General features: G+C 48.7%; 1 protein-coding gene across 1 annotated transcript in view; it reads left to right on the top strand.

Moving 5' to 3' along the window:
• Atp2b3 (ATPase plasma membrane Ca2+ transporting 3) overlaps positions 1-23,576 on the top strand; it is a 63,231-nt gene that overhangs the window by 28,802 nt on the left and 10,853 nt on the right. The window contains exons 8-20 of the mRNA XM_051141368.1: positions 698-862; positions 1,489-1,703; positions 2,317-2,559; positions 3,258-3,499; positions 9,125-9,359; positions 11,315-11,494; positions 11,607-11,694; positions 12,075-12,181; positions 13,226-13,417; positions 15,456-15,669; positions 15,937-16,148; positions 17,338-17,445; positions 19,643-19,825. Of these exons, the coding sequence (XP_050997325.1) occupies positions 698-862; positions 1,489-1,703; positions 2,317-2,559; positions 3,258-3,499; positions 9,125-9,359; positions 11,315-11,494; positions 11,607-11,694; positions 12,075-12,181; positions 13,226-13,417; positions 15,456-15,669; positions 15,937-16,148; positions 17,338-17,445; positions 19,643-19,825 (2,384 nt within the window). The remainder of the gene's footprint in view (positions 1-697; positions 863-1,488; positions 1,704-2,316; positions 2,560-3,257; positions 3,500-9,124; positions 9,360-11,314; positions 11,495-11,606; positions 11,695-12,074; positions 12,182-13,225; positions 13,418-15,455; positions 15,670-15,936; positions 16,149-17,337; positions 17,446-19,642; positions 19,826-23,576) is intronic.

A 23,576-nucleotide genomic window follows, 5' to 3' on the forward strand; every position in this document is an offset into this window, starting at 1 on the left:
TAGAGTGGACATGATGACTTTTGCTAGTGTGGCTGGGGAGCCTCAAGGCCAAGGACTGCACAAAGCCTGGCAAAGAGGGAGATAGACAATCATGCCACCACCACAGAGGCAGCAGGAATGGAAAGTGAGGAGCCTAAAAAGAAGGCATGAGGGATGCCACCTAAGCCAAAAGGGAGAGAGGGAAAGAACAGACTTGCCCACAGAGTCCATGGATGGAGGCAATCTGAGAAGGGGTGCCTGAGCTAAGAGGAGTGTCTACTGGGGCTCCTTACTGTCCTTGAGGGGAAAGTGGAGGTGCTTTGGTCATCTGTGGGCTAATGAGTCAGATTGTGGTTCCAGAACATTCCTTGGACCAACTCCAGGACTTCTCTCAGGTATTGAGATTTGGGGCATTCCAGAACTGGCCACCTGGTCTCGTGCACAAGCTCCTTGTGCTAGTGTCTGTCCACCCTTCCTACAAAAGAACCGCGTCTCTGTCCCACTTAGGACAATGCTGCAGCTACCTGCCTATCTCAGGAGGGCCTGGGATTAGGATGCAACAGAGGAAGGCCTACAGATTCCCTTTGCAAAATCTGAAATTAAAAGTGCTCCATTGAATCCCATATTGATGAGACACATCTTCCCTTGTGATAATGCTTTGTAGCCCTTTTACCCTTTCTAGGCCTTAACTTCATCCAACTGTTTCCTCTGTGTACAGCTAAGAAACAAGATGGGGCTGTTGCCATGGAAATGCAGCCCCTGAAGAGTGCCGAGGGTGGGGAAATGGAGGAGCGGGAAAAGAAGAAGGCCAATGTACCCAAAAAAGAGAAGTCAGTCCTTCAAGGGAAGCTCACGAAACTGGCTGTGCAGATTGGGAAAGCAGGTAGGTTCAGCTAGAGGCCACAAGCCAGGAGCCTAGAGAAAACTGGGTCCCTGGGAGTAGTATCAGTTCCAGAGGTTGCGAATGTAATGAACAGAATATTGTCCTGGCCCTAGGCAAGTTCATATACAGAGAGATGCATAGTATTCCAAATATACTGTAGGCCCAGAGGTACAGGCCAGAGTCAACCGTGACTGTCAAGGCTTGGTTTGACACGCCCACCCCAGTGAGGCCTAAGTCACACACTCTTTTGTTACCTAGTAGATTCCCTGATTCAAGGCTCTGGCCACATCACAACCAAGAGGCAGCCAACTTTACTAAGAACCTGCTGGCCAAAGCCCCAACACCTGAAGATGGCTAGGCCCTCACAAAAAGTGCTTCCCATAGAATCAGTTTCCTGCTTTTTATGTCACACTTTCCTGGGGAACTGGAGCAAATGTTACCCCAGGACTTCTCACTCCTTGCAGTCATCTCTCAAGCTGTTCATCTTAAAAGATGACCCAAATCCATCAGCCCCTTGCAGAGGCCCTGGCTGGGCTCAGGCCAGCCATGACTACATTGCCCTCAACTTTTCTTCCCTCCTTTTCTCCTCTCACTTCTCATGGTCCTGCTCTGTCGTGACTGGATAGGATTGGTGATGTCTGCTATCACTGTCATCATCCTGGTCCTCTACTTTGTGATTGAGACCTTCGTCGTGGATGGCCGGGTGTGGCTGGCAGAGTGCACACCCGTCTATGTGCAGTACTTTGTGAAGTTCTTCATTATTGGAGTCACCGTGTTGGTTGTGGCTGTCCCTGAGGGCCTGCCTCTTGCTGTCACTATCTCCTTGGCTTATTCTGTCAAGGTAATAATCTACTACTTACAATTAACTCCATCACACAGACTCCAAAACTAGGGCACACTTTGGATGTAGTTGGGAGTATGAAAGGTTGGGATGATGTCTCTGGAAGGGGGGAAGGTACTAGGTAAGATGTATTTCACTAATATATCCTAACAGAGGGTTCCTACTGCACCCACCTAGCCCCTGGATACAGTGAATGGAGCTAGAAAACAAGCTGGTATTGAGAGAGTCCTGGGTTTGGCATCTGTGGAACACTGGCAGTGAGAGTCAGAAGATCCAAGAAATAAGGGAACTGCTGCTGCTTGCAGAGGCAGAGGCAAGGAGGCAGGGCCTCATAAAAGGTTGGGGGACACTGGGAGGCAGTGGGAGAGTAAAGAAGAACCAGGGGAGTGAGGAGGAAAACAGAGCTGGCGGGAAGCAAAGAGGGAGTCTGGCAGAGTTTCTAAGTCAGTTATGCATTAAGTAGCTTCCTGGGATCTCACTGTCCCCCAGCTGAGGGCAGTCCTTCATGTTACACACCTGCTCTCTCAGCTTGACTGCCACCCAGCCCAGAGAAGACTGAGGTCACCAAGTGGACTGTTAATGTCACTCACAACTCCATCTTTGCCCTTTACAGAAAATGATGAAGGACAACAACCTGGTACGCCACCTGGATGCCTGTGAGACCATGGGCAATGCCACAGCCATCTGTTCTGACAAGACAGGCACACTCACTACCAACCGCATGACCGTGGTCCAGTCCTACCTAGGAGACACCCACTACAAAGAGATTCCAGCTCCCAGCGCCCTGACTCCCAAGATCCTTGACCTTCTGGTCCATGCCATCTCCATCAACAGTGCCTACACCACCAAAATACTAGTGAGCAGGGCTGGGAGGGCAGATAAGAGAAGGGGAAAGGGCTGGTGGCATGTCATTAACATCCCTGAGGGGTGCATTAGGCCTGCTTATAAATCTTGGGGTGCTGGGAAAGTAGCTGAGTGGTATTGACAAAGAATTTGCCTAGTATACATGAGGCTCCAGGTTTGTCCCACCGTACTATAAAAAGAGCCACAGAGCAGAGGAGAAAAGCAAATACCGAGGCTGAGGAGATGCTTTGGTCAGTAAAAAGGTTGCCTTACAAGCATGAAGATTTGAGTTCTCTCACTAGAACCCATGTTTAAAAAAAAAAAAAGGCTAGGCAGCAGTCTGCTTATAATTCCATCACTGGAGAGGCAAAGACAGGCAGGTCCCAAGGGTTCTGGGCCAGTCATAGATCTTTGGAGAGGAGCTTTATGGTGCTGGTTGTCTTTCTCCTGATTGCATGACACAGTGCCTTTGCTGCTGGGTGGGGCAGGTGGGTTCTAGAAGTTCTTTCCAAGCATGGTAAGTGACAGAAACCCTGTAAAGGGCCACTTTGCAGCCCAGGCATGCCCTGTATAGTCAATGCGTGCCCTCTCTGCTCCATGCCACTGCCCTCTAGCTGCACAATGGCCAAGGCCAGATGAGAATCTTGGCCTTGGGGACGGAACAGAGGGTACTTTGGGCCCTGATACCAAGCTGAGTGTCCTTGCCTCCAGCCTCCAGAGAAGGAAGGCGCTCTCCCACGCCAAGTGGGCAACAAAACAGAGTGTGCTCTGCTGGGCTTCGTCCTGGACCTGAAACGTGACTTCCAGCCGGTACGGGAACAGATACCAGAAGATAAGCTTTACAAGGTGTACACCTTCAACTCAGTTCGCAAGTCCATGAGCACCGTTATCCGCATGCCTGACGGTGGCTTCCGCCTCTTCAGCAAAGGAGCCTCAGAGATCCTGCTCAAAAAGTGAGTGGGTAACAGGAAGGAGTCAGGGATTGGGCAGCTGGGAGCTAGCTAAAGGGTACAAAATGTCTTGTTTTATTTTCATGCTAAAGCAGGCCTAACATAAAGCTGACCATGTTAGCCACTTTAAAGCATACATTAGCCATCACCACTATGGAACTCCAAAAGACTTCCACAATCCGCCAAAAGAAACTTCAAGCCCCATTAAGGAGATTTTCCTGCTACCTCTCTACCTCTGGCAATTTCTGGCCTGTTCCTGTGGTCTCACCTATGCTGGAATTCTGTGCTTTGCAGCCTTTTGTGTCTAGTGCATCATGTCCTCAAAGTTCCTTTATTTGTCTTCACTCCCATTTGAAGGCTGGACAGTTTTCCATTGTTTGGGTAACACAATATGTGGTTCATCCATTCGTCTGTTGTCAGATGCTCTGATTGTTTCCACATTGAGGTTCTTTTCAATAACGCTATGGTCATTCAAGTACAGGTTTCGGTTTGAGTACAGAGTCGCAACCCTTCGGGGTATACACTGTCAGTCAGCTTTCAGTTGCTAGGATACTTGTGTTGAGGACAGTGATACACACCTCTCATCCCAGCTGAGTCAAACCTTGTCTCAAATAAACCAAAAATATTTTTTTAAAGATTTATTTCAACTTAAAACAGTAAAGGTTTCATTCCATAGTCAGTTGTGCAAAACTGGAGAGTAAACATTTAACACATAGGCCTCACTCCATCCGTGTTCCCCAAAGGCTCATGTCTACCCCCAAGATTCCTCAATGTCTTAACTGTTCCAAAAGTCCAAGACCAAAGTCTCACTCATGCTTAGTGTTGAATCCCTACAAACTTCAAAAACAAGTTACACAGTTTTAACATACAGTGTCACAGAGTAACCATTCCCGTTCCAAAAGGCAGGAACAGAGTCACAGCGAGTACAGACTGAACCAAAGCAAGGCAGAAAGACTGCATAACCCTGTGCAGCTCCATGTCCAAAGGAGATACATGGCATAAGCTACAAAGGGCTTGGAAAGCTCTCTCTCTGTCTCTGTCTCTGTCTCTGTCTCTGTCTCTGTCTCTGTCTCTTGCCTTCTGAACATCTTCAAAATCACGACACAGAGGATGCCAAGTCCTGCTACTAGCTTGAGCTGCATCCAGGCCCACTTGAACCATGGCTGCAGTGGGTTCTGAGTCCCTTCCTGAATGAATAAGGGGACAATCCCAGGGAAACAATTCAGAGTTCACTAGACAGATTGGGACAAGCAGAGCAACCTGGAGCTGTCCTTTCAAAAGACTCTGCCCTCCAAAGTCTGTGAAAGCAACTTGTGTTTTTCCATCCTGCCCTGTGGTGGCTGTGGCCTTGCTGATCTCCGAGATTGTTCTTATTACATCAGTGTGATGCACGGCCCTTTAAAGTGGCTCTATCACTTCAGCAGCAATCCTCATTGACTTGAACTGTACAACATACATATCTTCTTTGGCTTTTGGGGGGGTAGTTTTTGGTGTGTGTGCACATGTATGTGCATGTGTGTGTGTGTGTGCATGCACACGAGCACACACACACACACACACACACATACTCACCTGCACATGTGTGGAGGCCAGAGGACAAATGGGGGAGTCGGTTCTCTCCTTCCACAATATGGGTCCTGGGGGTCAAATTTAGCTCATCAGGCTTTACCTGCTGAACCATCTTACCAGCCCTGTCTTCCTTCTTACTCTGATCACATTATATTTGGCTTTAAAAGGCCAATAATACCTGCCAGGCATGGTGGCACACACCTGTAATCCCAGCACTCGGGAGGCAGAGGCAGGTGGATCTCTGTGAGTTCAAGGCCAGCCTGGTCCAGGACAGCCAGGACTACACAGAGAAACCCTGTCTGAGGTGCAAGGGTGGGGGCAGCCAATAATATGTATGCCACAAAGTGAATGCTGCTGGGCTGCTTGAAATTTCCTCTGCCAGATTAATTAGTCTATCACCTTTAAATTTAACTGCACACTGAGTGTGAGAGCATGCACAAAAGTATAGACAAGACCTTTTCCATAGAATAATACAAATGATCTCTAGTCCAATTCTCAGTATTGCCCTTGTTCTCATTTGAAAGCTTGCAAGCACAGGCTTTACTGTTTGCATCCTTATCAACATCCTAGTACCCTGAGGTCCCACCAGCATTACCTGGTAAGCTCTGCTTATGACATTCTAGGCTTTCTTTCTTGTTCTTGACATTCTACTGGGTGTAATGTAGGGTCTCCTACTAATTTTAATGTACATTTCTTGAAGACTAGAAATACCAGTAAGAATAAGACTATGTCTATGCTGCTGGTGGAAATACACAATGATATTGCCAGAGTTAAGGAGATGACTCAGTTGTTAAAGCAAAAGACCAGCATTCATGTAAAAGTTTTGTAATTCAGTCCATAGATAGAAGGGCAGGGGCCGCAGTGGTAGGGAGAGAGATGATTGGAGTTCATTGGCCAACAATTGTAGCCGGATGGATGAGCTCTACGTTCACTGAAAAACCAAAGTGAAGAGCAATTGAGGAAGACATCCAAGGTGACCTTCGGCCTACACATGCATGTGCATGCATGTATTATATACCAACATACAAACACATGCATATACCTACACACAGAGAGAGAGAGACACAGACACATAAACACACACACATACGCACATGAACACACACAAATGGTGTCATCTTGGAAAATATTTTTATATATTTTACGTTTTCTCAGGAAGTTAAACATGGCACTGCCACATGACTCAGCTGTTTTATTCCTAGGCATATACATGGTTGTTACCTTGACTGTACTCAGGGATGTTTAGGAAACTTGTACGAAGAACTAGGATCATTTTGTCGCCATTGTCACCATACCTGGTCCTGTGGAAGAAAACTTAAGCTTAAGTTGTGGTTGAAGTTAGAAATATTTGCAAGGGCATGGCAGAGAGTTGGGCTGTCTTTTTTTGTGCTTTAAAACAATCCTTGCTCTATACTGACTCCTAAGTCTTCATCGAATATATAATCTGCTCTTTTCCCTCTCCTGATAGTATCTGAAGATACACAGATGTTTTCAAATCACAATGAAATCTGATTTATCTAGTTTTGCTGTTGGTGTTTATGTGGTGTTGCTTTTGGTTTACTTATTTTTTGTTTTATTACATTTACTTATTTTTAAATTATTGTTGAATTATGTGTATGGATGTCTTGCCTGCATGGATGTCTACACCATGTGTGTGCAGTACTCATGGAGGCCAGAAGGGGGCATTGGATCATTTGGAGCTGGGATTACAGCAGTTACCAGCTTCCATGTGAGTGTTGGAAATCAATTCAGGGTCCTCTGGAAATACAGCTCCTACTCTCAACAACTGAGCCATCTTTCCAGCCCCTTTTTCATTTCATTTTATTTATAAATGTGAGGAGTTTGCCTGACGTATGTCTGTGAACCACTTGCATGCAAACAAAAGGGGGCATCAGATACCTCTAAAAATAAAATTAAAGGTAATTACATGGGTGCTGGAAATCAAACCCCCGTCCTCTGGAAGAGCAGCCAGTGCTCATAACTGCTAAAGAGGCATCTCTCTAGCTCCTACTTTATTTATTTACTGTTTGTGTGAGCTCATGTGTGTTCAACGTGCATGTGTACACACAACTGGAAGTCACAGGACAACCTGTAAGAGTCTGTTTTCTTCCTCTATCATGTGGGTCCCTGGGATTGTCCTCATGTCACCAGGCAGGCAGCCAGCACCTTGACCCTCTGAGCTGTTTCATCTATCCCCATTTGGTTTGTTTTTTGAGGCAGACTCCCCAGTCTGCACTCTTCTCGTCTTAGCATCTCAAGTGCAGGGACAACAGGCATGTGCTGCTGCAGCTGAAGTGGGGTTTCTTTCAGAGATGATGAAAATATTCTAAAGCTCACTGTGCTGATGAGTGCCTGCGTCTGAAGATATACTTTTAAATGTTAACTTTTACACTTTAAATGGGTGAATTGTATGGTTTCTGGAATGTATTTCAATGAAACTATACAAAGCCTGAGGGCGGAAGGGAGGGAGGGAGGGAGGGAGGGAGGAAGGGAGGGAGAGAGGGAGGGAGGGAGGGAGGGTGAGAGGGAGCATGAGTCTTGCCCCTGAGAATCCCTGTTCCTCCTAACCCTACTCACCCTGCACATGTCACCTTGGTCTTGGCCTTTCTCCTTCTCCTGAGTCCTCCTGCCTTTCCAACTTGGGCCTTCAAAGGGCCTTGGAAATAGAATCAACAGGACAGCATAGTTCTCTGTTTCCAGGTACAGAGTTCTCCATGCCTTCAGCAAACCTGACCACCAAGTCCATCTGTACTCAGTTGCCCAATCACAGCCTCTGCCTGTCCCCTAAAGCAGTCCCTGCTGGATGGAGTAGGAGAAAAGATTTCATTTGGGGGTCCTTTGATAGGTATTGTGGGCCTATATAGCTAAGGCTGACCAACATCCACTTTGTCCTTTGCTGACTGTGGGACATAAGGAAGTTACTATTCTAGCCTGCCAGCTCAGCTTCCTTATATGATATGGGCAGCCTGGAAATACAGCTCTCTTGGGAGTGCTGAGAGAATTACATGAGTGAATCCATGACCCGAGGTGGGTTTTGTTAGTTTCTTTGTGACTGCCCCCAGCCTCAACAGCCAGCCTTATCAGTCTCCTTGTGGCGCCTGCCAGATAAGGCCCCATTCAGTTCAACCACAACTTTTCTATAGGCCTGTCTCTTTTGAAGCTCCCAGACTGTCACAGCTTGGGCTGAGGTTGCTTGATGTGTGCTATTCCAGAGGACTGTGCATTCCGTTTGGGTGTCACCTACATTCTCCAGCCTTGTCCTATAGAGTCTGTAGGAAAGCCACACTCAGCTCAGGCTGCCACTCCTTCTCACCAGGGTCTCTTAGGCAACCAGTGTGTGAGCGGACACAGGTTGCTGTAACAAATGGCCCCACACCTGACGGCTTAAGATAACAGAAGTCTTAGAGGATGAGATGGGTGAATTGGTAAAGTTCTTGCCTGACTCTGTTTCCCCACAAGCCATTTAAATAAAGCTTATAATTGCAACCCTGGGGAGACAGAACAGAGATGGGTTGAGCCTTGGGGTTCTCTAGTCACCTAGCCTGCCCTGCTTGGCAAGTTCTAGGCCAGAGACTGTCTCCAAAACCAAGCAAACAAATAACAGCAGTTAAGGAACAATACCCTAGTTCTGGCTTTTGGCTTAAACACGTGCACATGTACACACACACACATACACACACACACACAAGTGCGTGCGTGCACACCGACATAAATTTATTACCTTGCATTTCTGGTGGCCAGAGTCACCCAAATTCAAAGTGTGGACCAAGCTGTGTGTTTTCTCTGAGAGTGAGAAAAGAGAATCTTTGCTTGCCTCTCCTAAATTCTGCTGCTAGCTGGTGGCTGCTTCACTCCAGTTTCTCACCTGTGCTCACATGGCCTTCTCCTCTGTCTGTGCATCTCTGTATCATCTGGTGTGTGTGTGTGTGTGTGTGTGTGTGTGTGCGCGCGCGCGCGCGCGCATTGGTTAGTGTGTCATCCTAATCCAGTGTGACTGGACTGTTTCTTCTTGTTTACTTCCTGTCCCCCACGTACCCCACCACCCCTCCCCTGCCCCAGGTGTACGAACATCTTAAACAGCAATGGTGAACTCCGAGGATTTCGTCCTCGGGACCGGGATGACATGGTGAAGAAGATCATTGAGCCCATGGCTTGTGATGGCCTCCGCACCATCTGCATTGCCTACAGGGACTTCTCTGCGATCCAGGAGCCTGACTGGGACAATGAGAATGAGGTGGTGGGTGACCTTACCTGCATAGCTGTTGTGGGCATCGAGGACCCTGTGCGACCTGAGGTAGCTGCCCCTTTTGTAAAAGCCGCTCTAGTAACTATTCCCCAGGTTCACAGGATGGCTTTTTCCACACTGAGCTTCCACACTATAGGCTTGGGACACAAACACACATGGGGAGAGCCACTTTGTTCCCACATTTCAAGATGTTACACCTCTTCCCGCCCTATTTATAACTAGAGCAGCCTGGAAAACAGAGACTCTATTTATACAAGGTGCTCAAAGGTGGTCTGAGCCTTGCAAGGGGATCAAAAGCACTGAGCAGACACTCAGGTGGACCTGTGGGCTCAAAGGGGGGATGAGAGAAACTGGGGAGTTGAAAACAGTTGAATTAGATGGATATCGAGTTGGGGACATGGTGACTGAAAAGAAATTCCAGAAGCATCTGTCTCTGTGTGATGACATCACTGAGGGCAATTTGCAGCTGTGCTAGAGGCCAGATTTGGGGGAGGAGTCTCAAGGATGGTAGGGATAAAACAAACACAAAATTAAAAGGGATATCTGCCTGTTGATGGCCTTAACATTGAGAGATGACTAAAGCCTTTGACCTGAGCACGTTTCATGCCATGGTTGTGTTTGCTTATCTTTAAAGATGGAAGAGTCTTGTGAGAGGGTCCTCCATTAAAAAAATAGAAATGTGAAATGGTCCTCTATTTTTCCAGCCATGGCTGTTGGTACCCACCTCCTGTTAGACTACCTTGATCCTGCCCATTAGCCTGAAAGCACATACCTGTGGGAGTTGCTCCGGAGCTTTTTGAGTATGCTAAGGAGGAGAAGCTTTGCATGCCTGATCACTAATCAGAGGCATTCGGTTCTAAAGTGAATACTCCCCACGCCTAAGGAGTAGCAATGGGCCATTGTCAGTGCAACCTCCCTGTCCTCAGTTAGGGATGGAGTGAGAAACACAGGGAGCAGAATGGACTGAGGCTAGGCTGGCAGCAAAGCGAGTCCCAGGGCCAGCTGTGCAGTGATAATTTTGCTGGTTTTCACCTCAGAAAACATGAAACACAGACAAGTGTTAAGCAACATATCACCAGTACCCAACATCAGAGGGGAGCAAGGGCAGTTCCTTCACGACTTACAGTGCCTGAGGAGTTCAGCAGTAAAGTTACTAGGGAGACCAGCAGCAGATCTGGGGCAAGCACAAGGGACCAGCAAAGCCTCCATGAGTCTGAATCTACGTGCTGGGCTCTGGAAAGCATAGGATGGCCGCCAGAGGGAGACAGAGAGCTATGTCCACAGGAAGTCCAGCTGATGACTGCTAGAGTGAACCTAGGAACTTTTACAGACATCTGCTCCTTGCTGTGCTATGAGGGCCCTGAGGAGAAAGCAGGAAATGGGTCAAAGTAGACAAGGAGGGAAGAGTCTGTCCTACAAGGGAGGGTGTCCTCTGGAGGAGGTGTTCCTGCCACATGGCTAGGAGACTGAGGGCTTGAAGACTGCGTGTTCTGTAGGCCTTGGAGGAGTGCCTGTACTGGACTCTGGGGTGACCCTGTCCAAAGCTCCTAGCACGCAGGCTTATGATCGCTTGGCAGCTTTGGGAAATGAAGCTGTAGAGCTGCCTCACTCTCCTGCTTGAGAGGCTCAGTACTCACGGTCTTATGTAGCACCTTAAGACCCAAAGAGAACAGAACATGTCCTTGAGACTGGGCATAAGGAGACATATCATACACACGCACGCACGCACGCACGCACAAACAGACATCCTCTGAACTCCTTCACACCAGACTCCAAGGACCCTGAGGAGACATACTAGACACACAGACACACAGACTCTCTCTCTCTCTCTCTCTCTCTCTCTCTCTCTCTCTCTCTCTCTCTCTCTCTCTCTCAACCTCTTCACACCATAGGGTTCACTATATTGATAGATTTGCTGGGATTTACGATCCTACAGACCTGTACCAGACACAAAATATGGGCTTGTTTTTGCCGATGCCACCCACCATTCTTACATCTCCCAGGTTCCTGAAGCCATTCGGAAATGCCAGCGTGCGGGCATCACAGTACGTATGGTGACTGGAGACAACATCAACACTGCCCGGGCTATAGCAGCTAAGTGTGGCATCATCCAGCCAGGGGAGGACTTCCTGTGCCTGGAGGGGAAGGAATTCAACAGAAGGATTCGAAACGAGAAAGGCGAGGTAGCTCCCTGCAGCTCTGTCTTGGACTGCTGTTTCCCCGTCGCTTTGCTATCTTCCCAGCCACAGTGCCTGCCTGCAGTCTAGACTCTGATGTCTCCATTATTTTCTCCAGATAGAACAGGAGCGGCTGGACAAGGTGTGGCCCAAGCTGCGGGTGCTTGCCCGGTCATCTCCCACAGACAAACACACTCTAGTTAAAGGTAACCAAATGCGGTCAGCCTCTTCAACATGTGACTGCCTCCGTCACCTGCTCTTAGCTCCCTGAGCGATTGTTCTCTAAAACTGCTAGAAAACACCCAACTAAGAATGAGCCATAGAGGCTGTTCCACGCTGCTGGAACAAATAGAGAAAGTGAGGCCCAGCATAGGGAAACTATCATCTAATCTACACAATGTGGAACCTTTCCTTCCACCAAATCATGCCACCCTGTGTTACTGAACAAAGGACCTGGATGGAAATAGGGGGATGAAGCCATCGCATTATGGGACATGATCCCATAAGTAACCCAGTGCAGAGAAGCAGCCCAAGCCAACCTTTGGCAGATAGCTTCAACCTTACCCTGACCCACTCTGTGTTCCAGGCATTATCGACAGCACGACTGGTGAGCAGCGGCAGGTGGTGGCTGTGACTGGGGATGGCACCAATGATGGGCCAGCCCTCAAAAAGGCAGATGTGGGCTTCGCCATGGTAAGCCACCTGATGCCAGACCATTTCATCAGACTTATGAAATCCTTTTTCTCCTGGACTTAACTTTACACCAGGAAGTGGAGAGCCAGTATCAGGGCAGGTAACCAAGTGCTAGAAGCTTCCTTCTCTCACGTTTTGACCACTTGAGGCTGTATGGGATCTGACCATTAATAAATGCATATATGATTTGTTTAAAGATATTTGGTGTGAAGACACCAGAGGTAACGGTGACGCCCAACTGTGCCACTGAAGAACAATGAGCAGTGGTTTGTCAACAGCAGCATGTGCCACCATCACCTGTTCTCAGTCCACTCCAAGTCGCCCCCGTCCCCAAGAGTGATGAGCAGAGACCACAGTGGCTTCTTCCTCTGCTTTCTCTCTTTCTCTTCATATAGGTCTAGTTCTTCTCACTGACTAGGGTGGCCTTCTAGACAGTGCTTGTATGGTGAATCCTGTCCCCAACTCAGTGGGCAATAGCCAGGTACCACCTTTCCCTGAGGAAAGGGAGGAGCTTTTACTCAGTCCACATTTTGTACAGTAGTGCAGTGGGCCAGTACACTGTTTCTAGACTTCATACTGGGAGTAGAGAGCAAGCTGAGCTCCCCAGGAGTGGCTAGTGTCGCAAAGCCAGGCCCAAGATGGGGTGGGTAAAAGCATCACAAACTTCATATCTGTTGTTATGCCTGAGCTTGTCGGGGGGAGAAGCAAGAGTCCGCCATGTAACCAGAGGATTGTCCCTTTACCCTAACCAGACAGCCACATTTCCCAGGGCTTCCTTGGGTAGTCAGGCAAAAGGCTGGCAGGTAGCCAGGCTGTATGAATGCCCATGTTGTTAGCAACCATGTTGTTTAGCAGCAAAGGCCCCTCACAGCCACATATGACAACATGCAGTTTGCAGCATAGGACGTGTTAGATTAAAACAAGTGCTGTTCAACTGGGGCCTTATTTGGAGGCAAAAGGCATGGAACCAACCCAGGTGGGCTGGGGAGCCAAGGAGGGACTATTTTTTCAAAATAGGCACTGTGATTGTGTGTCATCTCACAGGGCATTGCAGGCACTGACGTGGCCAAGGAGGCCTCCGACATCATTCTGACCGATGACAACTTCACCAGCATTGTCAAGGCTGTCATGTGGGGCCGCAATGTCTATGACAGCATCTCCAAGTTCCTGCAGTTTCAGTTGACAGTCAATGTGGTGGCTGTGATTGTGGCCTTCACGGGTGCCTGCATTACTCAGGTGGGCATCGGGGACCTACAGGATGCAGTTAATTTCTAAGAACAATAGTGTGGGCTAAAGAGAGCCGTGTTGAGAGCAAGCTGTAGATACCTTTTATTGAAAGCAAATTCACATACCAAAAGTCTTATCTGTTCATGGTAGCCATTTAGGAGACTTTTTTTTTTAATATTCACAATGTCATACAAGCATCACTTCTGTTTGGTTCCGGAACACATTCACGCATCCCAAAGGAAACCTGTCAACCTCTGGCAGTTATTCCCCATCCCCTTCTAAGCCCCTGACAATCGCCACTCTTTTCTATTTATTTCACTGTTATAGACATTTTGTACCAGTGGAATAAAATGGCATGTGGCCTTTGGGTTTTCTTTTTACACTTTTTGTTAATGGGGCATGGCGCATGTGTGTGCTACAGTGCATCTGTGGAGGCCAGAGGATGGCTTGCATGAATAAGTTCTTTCGTTCCACCATGTGGGTCCCAGGAAATTGAACTTAAGCTATTGTGTTTGAGTCTTTATCCATTGTGCCAGTTTGCCGATTCCACATGTGGCCTTTGCACCCAGCATCTCATTCAGAATGTTTTCTGGAGTAATCCATGTTGCAGCTTGGGCTAATGCTTTATTTGCTTTCATAGCTGCACAATATTCCAGTGGGTCTCATTTTATTTGTCATTCATCCACTTCTACTTCATTGCATTGCGAGTAGAGTTCTTAGGAGCACTCGTGTCCACGTTTCAATGTGCGTATGTCTTGCACTCTCTTGCATCTAGATCTGGGAGTAGAATGGCTGTATCACAGAGGCGCTCCAGATTTGCCCCCCCCCCCACTTCTTTTTCTTTCTTCGAGACAGGGTTTCTCTGTGTAGCCCTGGCTGTCCTAGAACTCTCTTTGTAGGCCAGGCTGGCCTCGAACTTACAGAGACCCACCTGCCTCTGCCTTCTGAGTGCTGGGATTATAGGTGTCCACCACCATTATCTGGCAAGGTTTTCCCTTTCTTAATGGTTTCATCCTCCCCATTGATCAGCTTGGTCCTTTCCAGGTGTGTGTATGTGTGTGTGTGTGTGCGCACAAGCATGCACAAGCAAGCAGAGAGTCTGTGTGTCAGCAAAGTGTACATACACATGTATTCACGTTCATGTAGAGGTCAGAGGTCAATCTCTGGTATTCCTTGGAAGCTGTCCACCTTGTTTGTTTGAAAGACAGCCTTTCAATAAGACCCTCACCTCACAGATTAGGACAGGCTAGCTGGGCAGCAAGCTTTAGGGGTCCTCACATCTTCAGCTCATCGCTGAGGTTACAAAATCACACCACCATGCCGAGCTTTTTTGATAAAGGTTCTGGAGGTTGCGCTTAGGTTCTCATGCTTGTAAGGCAAGCCCTTGGCTAACTGAGCTAACCCCCTAGCCCATCAAGGACTTTTTTCTTGATAGCTAAGTCATGTATGAATGACGTCATAATAACCATCCTAACCATTTGAAAGGACAGAATTGCATGGCTTGGCATATTCAGTGTTGTTCAACCATCCCTTCTATTTATTCCGGGAATATTCTCATGGTCCCCAGAGGAAACCTTACAGCCATTAGCAGCCACTTCCATTGCCTCAGTAGCCTTGGAAATGCTCACCTGCTTTCTGTCTCTCCATCTATGGTCTTGTACATCTGGCTCCTGGGAAGCTGATATTTAAAGAGACACTCGATGAGGATGATGAGGAAACAGGTTGGGGTCAGCACTTCTGCCTCTTTGTGCCCTATGAAGTTGAAGACTCTGTTTCAAAGGCTGCTACTGGGCACTCTTGCAGGGCTGTCTTGAAAGCCCTGGTAACTAAGTTGGGACTTTGTGGCTCCTGCAGAAAGCCCAGTGGAAAACTTCTGCCAGCCTGAGGAAACTTGTATGACAGGCTTCTGGGAAAGAAATTCCCATGACAAGTGCAAAGCTGAGTGTCTCCTCAGTAGTGGCAGGTTTTCCTATCCAACCACCCCCAAGTTTTTCTGTGGCGGGCTATATGGCCAGCCCACAGAAAGGTGACTACTCCATCTCTGCAGGACTCTCCTCTCAAAGCTGTGCAGATGTTGTGGGTGAACTTGATCATGGACACGTTCGCCTCACTTGCCTTGGCAACGGAACCCCCAACTGAGTCACTCCTGCTGCGGAAGCCATATGGTCGGGACAAGCCTCTCATCTCACGCACCATGATGAAGAACATCCTTGGACATGCTGTCTACCAGCTCACCATCATCTTTACTCTGCTTTTTGTTGGTAAGTTGGACCCGTGCCACACACTTTAGCCCATAGACAAAGCTTTCAAGACACTGTTGCTGTGGCCTCACGTTTCAACCCGATCTGTGTCCTCAGTCTGGCACTTACAGGTTGAAAAGAACAAGCCTGCTCTATACCCTTGATTCCTACCGCCCTGCTCCCCTTCACCATGTGCCCTACTGCATATCTCTGGGGCAGATGTGGTGAAGGAGGATGGCTGCTGCTGCTGGGAGGCCCTCCCTCCTCAGACCCTGTCTCTCTGTTCAGGGGAGCTCTTCTTTGACATTGACAGTGGAAGAAATGCACCCCTGCACTCACCACCCTCAGAGCACTACACCATCATCTTCAACACATTTGTCATGATGCAGCTTTTCAATGAGATCAATGCCCGCAAGATCCACGGTGAAAGGAATGTCTTTGATGGCATCTTCAGCAATCCCATCTTCTGTACCATTGTCCTGGGTACCTTTGGAATTCAGGTAGGGCATAAAGATGTAGGGAAAGTGATGTTGGCCTCCCTGCCCCTGAATCTATTCTGCATTCTGGAGCAGGTGTTCTTCCAAACATTGCTGGGCTCATTTGCTCTAACCTGATAGCTTCCAGAGGGCTATGGAAGGCTTGTCTCCTCCCGTCCAGTTCACTTGGCTTCTAGAAACATTATTCCCTGGCTCTCTCTTGGTCAACCATCCCCATTTCTAGAGCCTAACTCCTTGGTGTTCTATAACTGTAGTAGATTCTCGAGGAAATGCTTGCTGTACACGTGGTTGACATACTAAACTCTGTGCCACAGCCCTGTGGGCAGGTGGACCAGCTCTACTCCCAGGAGGGGCTGAATGCCCTAAAGTGTAACGTCTTCAATCAGAGCTCCAGAAATGTCTATCATACAAATGCAGTTCACTGTCCAAGAAGAGGGGCATGTCGTACCTTGTAGCCACCCCCAAGTGCAGAAAGAGATCATTATGAGGAGAATTTTACTGTAGCTTTCTCAGGAGCAAATGAACGAGAGAACAGACTTCACATTGGCTAGCATGAAATCATGTGAGCCTACTACAGAATGTAGACTGGCCCTGGTTACCTGGCCCTGACATGGGTTGGGTTATACACTATGGATTGGTTGGTTAACATTTGAAAATCTTGCCCTTGGGTGTAGACATCAAGGAAGGAGGGGAAACCGGGTGGTCCTCATACTACAGGGTCCTGCAGAGCAGGCAAATGTGAAAACAGCCTTGCAGAAGTTGGAAAGGTGGCCCAGACAACTGAGGATCACCTGGAGATCAGAGGCACCAGAGGGGAGGTGGATGTGGATGTCAGCGTGTGAGGCTCCAGGCTGACCCATCCTGGTACCGTTGTCCCTGTAGGCAGCTAGTCGGTGGAGCTATGTTTAAGCATTTGCTGATAGAGAAAAGAAGGGACTGGGCTGAGAAGGAAAGCTAAGCTATTTCCCAGAGTGTGCTGGGAAGAAGGGACTGGGCTGAGAAGGAAAGCTAAGCTATTTCCCAGAGTGTGCTGGGAAGCCAGCAAATCCTTGACTATGGCCAGGCTCACTTGGCTCCCAAGAGACAAAGTCAATCTGGAAAGCAAGGTTTGTAGAAGTCTGGGCAGGACACAGAGGCGTCTGGAGCTATCTTGACTGCTCTTCCGCCTACCACTTTCCATTCTTTCCCTCAGATTGTCATCGTCCAATTTGGTGGGAAGCCCTTCAGCTGTTCCCCACTGTCCACAGAACAGTGGCTCTGGTGCCTATTTGTTGGTGTTGGCGAGCTGGTCTGGGGACAGGTGAGTGTCTCCCTCATCAAATTTCTCACCAGTGCTTTCATTCTGGCTGTTTCTGTTGATGGCCCTCAGAGTGGGTAAGAAGCCAAGCATCCTGGCTCACCTATGCCTCCACTATTCCAAGCCTCTGTCCCATGGTATTGGAGCCTATGGCTGGGAAAGCATGTGGTGTGTGCTCAGGCCTATGACGTACTATGACCTAGGGGCAAGGCCACCAACTGACAACCTCAGGAATAAGGAGATAGAGTTGAAATGTCACACTGTACTGGAAAATAATCCAGTTTCCTTCTCCATGGTAGAAACTAAAAATTTTCCTGCTAAACATGGATATTTGAGGAACTGCAATGTAACTGGATAGTTTTCTGCTTAGTTTTCAGAAAGTCATGGGATCCCTTCCCAGCAGTGCAAAAAACAAGATGGTAGGAAGGGCATCCCGGGGTGCTTGGAGTGTCCCAATGTATTTGAAATTAAACTCCACCCTGCTATAAAATCTGTGGGGCAAGGAGATCTTGAGAGAAATGAGGTGTTTCGACTTACTGGGAAATGGCAGAACACTTGCAGCTGCCCCAAAGGAGCAGTCAGTGAGAAGACCAAGACGCAACAGCTTGGGTCTGGGCAGCCAGTGCAATCTCAGGCACCAAGGCAGCCCACTCCATGCTGCACAAAAGGTCTCGGGAGCATTTTCTCCAGAGTTCAGAAACACTACTATGGGAAGCTATATCCAGGATTTACTTCTCTTTGGGTCTTGATCAGCCCAGTCTGCCACAGCAAACCACTAGAGACTGGCAGGTCACACTGAAGGCATGTATTTCCTCACAGCACTGCAAGCTTGAAGTCTAAGATCAAGGGCAGCCATTGAGTGTCTGGTAAGGGTCCCTCCCTGGTTTCTGGGTGGCTACTTTCTCTTTGTATGCTGCTACGGGGTTCTCACGTATCTCCTCTCATAAGGGCACAAATCTGGTGGGATCAAGGAGCCAGCATCATGGCTTCATTTAACCCGTATTATCAGCCTCCTCCAAATCTTCCAAACTGATGGTTAGGGCTCGCCACTAGAGGGTAAGGAGGTACCATTTAGGTTATAACACTAGGAGTTTGATTTCTTTATCCATTGGTGTGTGTTCCCTACAAAGCTGGCCACAGGAACCACTTCCGCTGTGGCATTTAATCATCACAGACAACTCACAGTTTCTCCATCACACTTTCAAGAAATCTCTTTCTTTCTACCACTGCACCTCCCATCCTGTCTCACTTCAGCCTAACGGCCCATCCTCTGCAGCCTAGACTCCACATCCTCCGCTCTGCCCTGCCCATACCAGCCTCTAGTTAACCTCTGAGCTCCCTGGTGTAATAGCCGCTGCAGTTCTCCCCATGGATACATGCTGTCTGCTTGTAGCTGGGCCACACAGGATATTTTTAATTATAAAAATAATACACATTCAAAGTGACAAAACTCCAGTAAAAAGAAATCCCTATGAAAGACATTAAAGCCACTCCTGTCATGCTGACAAGAATGTCAAAGAGATAGGATGAGTACCACCCTCCACCCAGACAGTAAAAGGCACATTCCAGCCTTCCCTTCTTTCCTCTTCCCTTTACAGATGTTTCCCTCCTAGTCATCTCTTCCTCCCTGGGAGCTCCTGATCACAAGTCCTATTCTAGGCCTTTCTTTCTCCAGGAAATGTCAGGCACAAGCTTCCAAGGGGCTCAGTCTCATTGAACAGGGCAGCCAGCTTTTCTTCCAGCAACCATAAAGGTCAGCAGATATGGAGTGCTATCAGCTTGGAAGCTCATCTGGGTCCTGGTGTGCAGTTTTTCTTTGAGGTCAATCATACAGGCGTATAGTACTCAGATGGCTGGCCTCAGTGTCCATCCCCTCCATGACCATAAGGAATACATAACCTAGCAGATAGCCCAAGGCTCCAGCTGAGCCCCACTCTTTTCAGAAAGGATATTCCAGGCACTTTAAGATCCTTCCCAGGAGTGACCAAAGGCCAGCACTGTCTCTCTCACATAGTACTCTCTACATTGGTTTCTGTGCTCCCCAGCCCTGGCTGAGACTCAGTAGAGCAGAGTCTACCATGTGAAAGGGGCTGTTGATGCTCTGTCTCTGAGAGATGGGGCCTTTGTTCTTCTCCCTGGACACAGTAGAGCCTACTCATGGCCACCTCTGTTTGCTGCCCTTTGACTGTGGCTTTCCCAGGTCATTGCCACCATCCCCACCAGCCAGCTCAAGTGCCTGAAGGAAGCAGGGCATGGGCCTGGGAAGGACGAGATGACTGATGAGGAGCTGGCCGAGGGGGAAGAAGAAATCGACCATGCTGAGCGAGAGCTCCGCAGGGGCCAGATCCTCTGGTTCCGGGGCCTCAATCGAATCCAGACACAGGTAAGCTGCTGTTTCATGTGACTCCTATTTTGCTGCCTAAGAAAGCAGGCAAGAAGCAGAAACTAAGCAGGCAGACCCCAAAGCCAGCAGGGAATTCCCTGGATCTACCCCCCAAGCACGCAGAGGCAGTGGCTAGTTCCCCTCTTACCACCACGTAGGGGTGCCCGCCACTCGCTGGCCACTTTGATTGCCTCTCTCTGACACCTCCCCCAGTGTCCAGGTAGCCTCTCTCATAGCTGGATAAGAACATGTGCCAACAGCTAGTGGCTCTCTGGGACACAAACAAGCACTGTCTACTTTTCTTGGCAAGGGCTGCTCAGGCAATAGGCAAGTTGTATTTGGGTGTGGGGTAAAAATGGCCATTTCAAAAATCCTTAGGCTAGCTCTCTGTGCACTATAGTCTGCTGTAGTTACTGTGCAAGAGCCTCTGTAGGTAGTGTACCCTGCCACCAAGTTGGTCCTAATTTCCATAGGCTAGACTGGTTAAGACCAAAGGCATCAGACAGCCTACATGAGGTGGTTGCGAAGGCTTAAAAAAAAAACCCTCATGTACCAGGCTACCCTGCTCTCTGCTCCAGTCCCTTCTCGGGCAGCTGTCTTACTTGAAGATTCCATACTTGTTGCCTGTTTTCATCTTCCCCTCACATCCTCTCATGATTGCACTGCCGCCCACTCCCACGAATGATTCTCACCCCTGTTTGCAAGGTCTTCTGCTCCATGCCTCCCAGTTGCATTAGGGAAGTGTTGCTGGCCCTGCCCTTCCTGACAGCTTGCTGTTTCTTCTGAGTTTCCATCCTCTCTCTGTCTTTCTTTTCCTGGTATCTCTGCCTCCTACTCCACCTGTGTGTGCTCTCTCATACTGACAATTCCTGGGAGAGCCTGCTAGGGAACTGCCTGAGCCCAAACGTCCCACCAGATCACTAGACCTCCCTACATTGCAGCCTCCTGGACTGGTCTCTGGCCTAGGCAATTCCTCATGGCCCAGCTGGTACCCTCTAGATGACCTTGGCATTTTCACTCATTGCCTTGTCCTCATCCAAGGCCTTAGATTGCTTCCCTCTGATGCCTCACTACCTCTGCTATAGGTGCTTCTCTGGGAACTTATCGGGTAAGGCAGAATCTCACTGGGGCAAGACTTGACTCCACACACACACACACACACACACACACACACACACACACACACGTATTCCTCCAGCTGTCTTGCCACACATGGCACAGCGCTCATACTCAAGCTGTCCTTAGAGCTGCAAGGTACACATAGCTCCTCTAGTACCACCCCCAGTGACCCGAGCTTGCCCCTCTTCTCTCCTCTGGGCTCTGAGGGTGTGCCTGCCACTGGCAGGGCACTGCGGTCATTCCTTGCCTCCCATCTATCCTTGTTATTCCCTGTCCCTCTGACACCACCCTGGGGCCTGTGGAGTTTGTCTCCATTATGCCCAGGATGAAGTTTCAGCCCCTGACCGTGGCATTCAAGCTCTGACTTCTTGGTCTCACCCCACTCCTCTTTATATCCCCATGCCCTTGTGCTGCTTTTCCAGATGTGCACCCTGCCTACCCATACTGCTGTGCCTCCCTGCTTGCTGCTGTATACCCTCAGGGCGCTCTCTCTCTCTCTCTCTCTCTCTCTCTCTCTCTCTCTCTCTCTCTCTCTCTCTCTCTCTCTCTCTCAGTGCTATCAAAGCCTGCTTAAAGGTTGCCAAGTCTATGACTCCTTATCACATTCTACCTCCTCCTACCACCACGGACCATCTGTGCAAATAAGGCCTAGACACTGAATCGGAACATGCCAGGGTTTCTTGGGGAACTTAGAAAGTGGAAGCCTTCAGGACTAGGCAAGGTGGCACCAAAGAAGTCCAAGTTGAAGGCATTCTTCAAGGACCAAGCATCCTGAGAACCTACTCCAATGTGTCCATAGAGGGATATACCTGGGCCCACATCTGAGCCATGGTACCCTAGCTAGATTCAGATGGAGCCTGGGAAAGGGTTTGCAGCCATCAGATCCACAGCTCAGGCTTCCTCTTCCCATTGAATGAGCCATTGCTTCCAGCACAGTGTCCAGGACAGTCATGGGTACCTCACAGGTAGCTTTGGCTTGTTTCCTGTAATAAATGTTTACTCACTAGCATAAACGCACAGCAACTGTCAGGGGAAAGGCCTCATAGCTTCCTAACGTGCACATGGCCACCTACGTGTGCCTTCCAGGTGACTGTGACTTTGATCACTCCCAGCACGCTGCCGCCCCCCCCCCCATCTGATTCAGGGCACATGTTGTCTGTCACTGTCCAGTTCTGATGCAAATCCCACAAAAAGAGTACAGAAATGAGTGCAGTCCACATCAGCCTCTTTTACTTCCATCATGTAATGCAAGATAGCATTAGCATTCCTACCGGCTGAGACAGCAACCCTATCTCAACCTGAAGAGTCAGCTGGCCACCACTGGGTATCGCGTACTTGTAAGTTCCTGGGCATGCCAGAAGTGGGTCCCACCAGCCAGAGTCATTCTGACTGTTTCATGCCCATGTAGATGCTTTGCAAGCAAGGAGATGGGACCCCAACGAAAGAGGGAGTGGCCCAAAATCAGCTAGTGAGAGCCAGCTCTGCAAGCATACTTCTTGGCCCTCAATAAAGCCACACTGATTCCTGCACGGTATCCCAACTCCATGGCATTCCAAGGCGGCTTTCATATGCCAGATTCACCATGCCTCTCAAGCATGCTGAACCAGTCACAATAGCTCAACTTGTTCTATTTGATTCTAAATACACACACACACACACACACACACACACACACACACACACACACTGCTTAAAAACATAACTAAAGCTTGTGAAAGGCTCTTCAGGTTGTATGTATTTTCCAGGCAACTGGCCCCAGATTTCTGGATCTTGTGAACCACAAAATTGCTCCCCGGATTTCAGAGGCCTGCACAACATTTTCTGTTGCGAAGTAACTTGATGCCCACTTTCCCCCACTGTTCTACACTAATGTATCAGTGCACCAACGCTAGGGCGCTGTTCCATAATAAAAGAGAGTGTCTCAAACCTAGGACGTGGAGCTTTTTGAATGTTCATGACGTGGTCTGTCTTTTTAGCACTCACCAATAACTGAGCCTTGGTCCTGCCAGTTCTGGGGCCTCTGGAGCGGGTGGTGATGATGAAAACCCTGGAGGCTGATGCAAAACTGAGACAGCAAAGTCAGGCTTCCCATCCCTTGTCTTCTCTAAGGAAGAAATCCCACATCTTCCCAGATGCAGCCCCATCCTCAAAGCCTGGCTTCTCTTGAGGATAGGAGCAAGAAAGTAAATGGTCCTGGAGAAAAAGCAGCACTGGGCAGGTCCAAGGGAAGGATGACCAGTCTTTTCCACAGTGGGTCCAAGTTTGAAAGGCATTTTCTTTGAAGGAGGGTATCAATAGTGCAGCTGCCTCTTTTGGAGAAGTCCTGTCAACAACCCTGAGGAGACTGGTGGGCACCGAGTTCCTACAGCAGGGCCTCAGGTAGGCCAGGCAATAAGGATGCTTTGGACTCCAGAAATGCATGCTGGTTTGGCTGCTTATAGTATTAAATGAACTACATGGTACTTTCCAGAAGTTAGATCCTCTCATTTTTGTTTTGTTTTGTTTTGTTTTTTCGAGACAGGGTCTCTCTGTGTAGCCCCGGCTGTCCTGGACTCACTTTGTAGACCAGGCTGGCCTCAAACTCACAGCGATCCACCTGCCTCTGCCTCCCGAGTGCTGGGATTAAAGGCGT

The sequence above is a fragment of the Acomys russatus genome, chromosome X (assembly GCF_903995435.1).
Source record: "Acomys russatus chromosome X, mAcoRus1.1, whole genome shotgun sequence".
Taxonomy (NCBI): domain Eukaryota; kingdom Metazoa; phylum Chordata; class Mammalia; order Rodentia; family Muridae; genus Acomys; species Acomys russatus.